At 40.4% G+C, this 4,379-nt stretch overlaps 1 protein-coding gene across 1 annotated transcript in view; it reads right to left on the bottom strand.

Annotated features, from left to right (window-relative positions):
- Positions 1-2,173: 2,173 nt before the first annotated feature.
- Positions 2,174-4,379, bottom strand: part of LOC118739166 (cysteine sulfinic acid decarboxylase-like) — a gene marked incomplete in the record, with an annotated part of 9,577 nt that continues 7,371 nt past the window's right edge. Inside the window, 3 exon segments of the mRNA XM_036470351.1 lie at positions 2,174-2,452; positions 2,529-3,023; positions 3,087-3,435. Of these exon segments, the coding sequence (XP_036326244.1) occupies positions 2,264-2,452; positions 2,529-3,023; positions 3,087-3,435 (1,033 nt within the window).

Raw genomic sequence — 4,379 nt, 5'->3', positions numbered from 1 at the left:
GTGAAAACGAAAATAAAAGAGCACAAATTTCCCTGTAAAGCGAAACTCTCTGTGAAGACAAAAGGTTTGTTCGTCGATAGTAATGTTCAAAATGTCAGATAGTAAGAAAAAATGCTCCCAAATTCTCTCTCAAGTAGAGAAACTTGCAAATTTCTGCACGAACGCAAATTTGCAGGAACTTGCAAGTTTCCCTGCCAGCTAGTGTCCACGGTTGCATTTCAAACATAAAAAATTTGTATAGAACTTTTAAAATTCTTTCAAAGGGGCAAACAACAGGGAGATATGCATGCATATCTCTTGTTAGTCCAGCTTTCTTCAACATACGTTTCAATTTCTTTTTCGTAGTAACTGTCGGGTTTCCTATATCGTCTTTGGTTCCGATTACGAATAAAGTTTTTTTTAGCCGAGTACCTTTCAAATCATTAGAATTAACTAAATTAATTAAGTAAACAAGTATTTACAAACATTTTTCATTTTAAAATCGCTCCAGTTTGTACATTTTTAAATTTAACGAACTTGTTTATTCAATTTATCGTCGACAAAAAATCCAACATTTGCCACAGTCATATCGAGCCCTAACCGCCAAAAAAAACGTAAGCGACATATTTTTCAAAAATTTTCTTTTTGATGTAGAAATGCCCCTAGAGCATCTAGATGCAATTCTGCATCAAAAATAAAATTTTGAAAAAAAATGTCGCTTACGTTTTTTTGGCGGTTAGGGCTCGATATGTTTTTCCTAATTGCAAATTCTTGCTGGCAAAGTTTTTTCCACTAGTCTTTCTACTACTAAAATTTATTTGTATTGCGGCATCCAAACAATTATATTGTAGTTCTTTAACTATTAGGCGTGGGGGGTGGGGGAGGCTCGAGCACCCCCCTGCCCCTACCTGGCTACGCCCATGCCTGAGCCCTCGAAACCTTCCATATACCCCTGGGGAAATGTAAACTCGTTAAACAGTATTTTCCTTTCTATTGTCACATGTATTCATCATTTATTGTGCATATAACTCCGGCTCACTCCGAAATTGACAAAAAAGTACAATAGAGTGCAGGCCCATTCGGACATAATAGCCCGAAATCATTGGGCAAATAACTAAACCGTACCCCGTTAAATCGTTATTTGGTTTTCCACAATCAACAATTGCACCAAGACGACGTCACGCACACAGCTTATTCTGTGCACTCTTCGTTTTGCCATTCAGGACGTGTGAGAAGGAGTTTTCGCTGTCGAAGTTGTGTACACTTCCTCATTTTGCGATTAAGCAAGTGTAAGAATGAGTTTTAACCGCCAAAATTGTGTACACTTCTCTTCCAAAAAACTCACTGAATTTTATTCGGTGAGTTTTGCACTCGGTGTACACTACATTTTCTCACAGTTACAGAACCCAGCCCCTGGTGAGGGCACATAATGTGCTCTGCTGTTTCGTGTTCTTCGTTGCACAACCAACAGTGGTCAGAGTTAACAACTCCTACTCCTTTGACAAGTGTTTCATTACCCTTCAGTGGACAGTAAGAAAGCCAGTAACAATTCTTACTTCATGCCAATTGAGGTGAAGGTATTCTTCGGTTCTCCTTGTTGATATATCAGGAATGGAGGACTTGGCCTCTCTGTTACCTTCCGTATTTGTCCAGTAATGTTGCGCTTCGTTCTTCATTCAGATATAGTAGTTTCGCCTAACGGAGCTCCACGGCAGACCCGTAATGGGTCCTGAGCCTCTGAATCCCAGTGCAGCCCCTTTTCTCGCGAGAATATCTGCCACTTCATAGCCCATGACTCCACTGTGTGCCGGATCAATATGAGCTATACCCCGTTCCCGATTAAGTATTAAAAGCTGAAGGCAGTCCCACAGGTTTGATTTCACGTGAAATCCATGACGCTGTTCCCGTGGTCGAAGAGTTTCGAAAATGAAGGTTAAACTTACTTTCCGAGCTCTATATCGACAAGGGCATAGTCAATCGCATAAAATTACAACGTCTGTACTGCCTGGACATTTCTTATGAAAAGATCCTTCGACTCCACACCCTCCGATGGACAATCAACGTAAGCGTTACCGACGAACACTGTGGAAGGACCAAATGTATAAGCTCTTGTTTGGGATGAACAACTGGCAGAACTTCGAAAAGAACAGAGGCAATTCGAGCAGTTTGCAGTTTGCCAAATAAAAAAATGAAATTTATGAAATACGAGTATTTTATTTCTTTTATTCCAAAATCACTTTGTGTACAACAAATCTTAAATCATAACGAATCTCATTTTATTGAACTAATACTCGCACTCTTCACCCAAGCGCTCAATTTCGTCCAAAATACAATCAAGCTCCGGCTCTTCTAATACGGGAAAACAAGTGAAAACCATGCGGAAAAAATTACCCAAACCGCGATATTGCAATGGCGTGTATCCGATCATCACTGTGCCGCTATAAGCCATGCGCTCCTTAATCTTGGGCGCAACCTAATAAAAATTAATAAATATTTATAGATAGTAAAAAAATACTATACCTCTTGGGTATGGGTACTCAATAATTTACCGTAAATAGCCGTTCCCGCCACTCATCAGTTTCCTCGAGACCTCTTAACGCCTTCGGTATGTACCAAAAGCAAACGTTCATGTATTGAAAATCATCCAGAACCAAACGAAAACGATCGCTTCCACGTTGCTTTATTTTCTTAATTAGCACTTTCGAGATATTTATTCCATGATCGAGAAGCCGTCCAAAACTACCATAGCCACGAGCTTTCAGCATTAGCCAAAATTTAAATCCATCAATTTTGCGTCCACATTGTATACTCTTATTGCCTGTGTCATAGGAGACATCGTAAAATTTGTCCTGCTGAAAGAGGTAATTTACTTGTGTGCTATTGCAGTGCGAGAGTAGGTCACGTTCGCGCGTGATAAAGAGCGAACATTGTAGTGGAGCACCGAGTGATTTGTGTGGATTCCAAGCGAAAGAGTTTGTGCGCTCAAGGCCGGCCAGCAGGTGACGATTCTGATAGGATAGAAGAGCTGAACCACCTAGGCATGCCTAGAGATATTTACATATGTTTATGCTTGTATTACTTTTTGTTAGAATCGTTGCAATACTCACATCCACATGCAACCACAATCCATATTTCTCACACACATCGGCTGTTGCATTGAGATCATCGAATGCCCCTAACACCGTGGTGCCAGCGGTAGCATTCACAAAGAACGGCTCATGGCCCGCCTCTTGTGCCTTCACAATCTTCGCCTCCAAATCGGTTGGCAGCATTTGACCATATTCATTTGTTTTAACGACCACACAATTATCGGCGCCTAAACCCAGCCAATGGGCGGCTTTGATGAAACTATAATGCGATTCTTCAGATGTGAAGAGGACAAGTGGACGCATGCCAAACATGCCAGCGGTCTTGATGTCCGGATGACGGCTGTAGCGGGCCAGGACAAGGCCATACCTATTTGTAAAGATGGAGGTGGAGTAAACTACTTTTTATAAATATTAGAGCTTAAATTCGAGTGACATTGAATCTAAAGTAAATGTAATATGAATTAAAAAATTAAGAAAAGCGAGCATAATTTTGAGTAAAATTACATCCATATATTTATTTCATTTTCAACTAGCGGACCTGGATCGCACAACGGTGAAAAAATCTCATATATTTTTGAACCCCGGCCGTTAGCGTAGAATTCTACAGCTTGAAGAATGAGGCAAAAGCGTTTGCCTACCGATGAATTAGGCCAACACACAACAAGAATTCGCGTATTAGAACACCCATCTATTTTGGCAGTTCTAACTTTACAGCAGTGAAAGACTTTGTGTAGATACTTAGAACCCAGTATAAATACTATCAGTGATGTCAGTATCTTGCCTACAGTTGCTACTTTGAGCTCGATAAGCAATTCAAAAGCAGAGTCCTCTCGACTGACAAAAATAAACCATACGCACCGATTGTGCTGGCAGGAACAAGTCGTAAGCTTGAATGATAACGCTACGTGAAAAGCTCTTTCCATTCATGAAAGCAGGGTCAGCAATGAACACAATGCCTGATGGACGACCAGACACCACAACACACGGTGGCTTAAGAGCTTGAGCCTCAAATTTTATATACGTACATATTCCGACATTTAGATGCGGATTAGAAAATCGTGCGTCGGCGACATTTAAAATTTATTAAGGAGGCTAAAAATATCTCATAGCGTAAAGTCAAAAGTAACTTTTAAAATACAGCCAGCAATTATTTTCCATTTATTATTTATTAAGATAAGTAGCGCTGCGAAGTGCAGCCGCTTTGCCTTTGGCTTCAAGGCTGTCTCACACTTGCTTGCCATCATTTCAGGCGTCAAACTTTTTTTTGGACCCGCCCAAATCTTACAAATCTCTGCAAGTATTTTTCTATGT

The sequence above is a fragment of the Rhagoletis pomonella genome, unplaced genomic scaffold (assembly GCF_013731165.1).
Source record: "Rhagoletis pomonella isolate Grant_MI unplaced genomic scaffold, Rhpom_1.0 Rhpom_scaffold_00005, whole genome shotgun sequence".
NCBI classification, from domain to species: domain Eukaryota; kingdom Metazoa; phylum Arthropoda; class Insecta; order Diptera; family Tephritidae; genus Rhagoletis; species Rhagoletis pomonella.
Note: the sequence above shows the minus strand (reverse complement) of the source record. Positions and strands in the feature narration are given on the sequence as shown.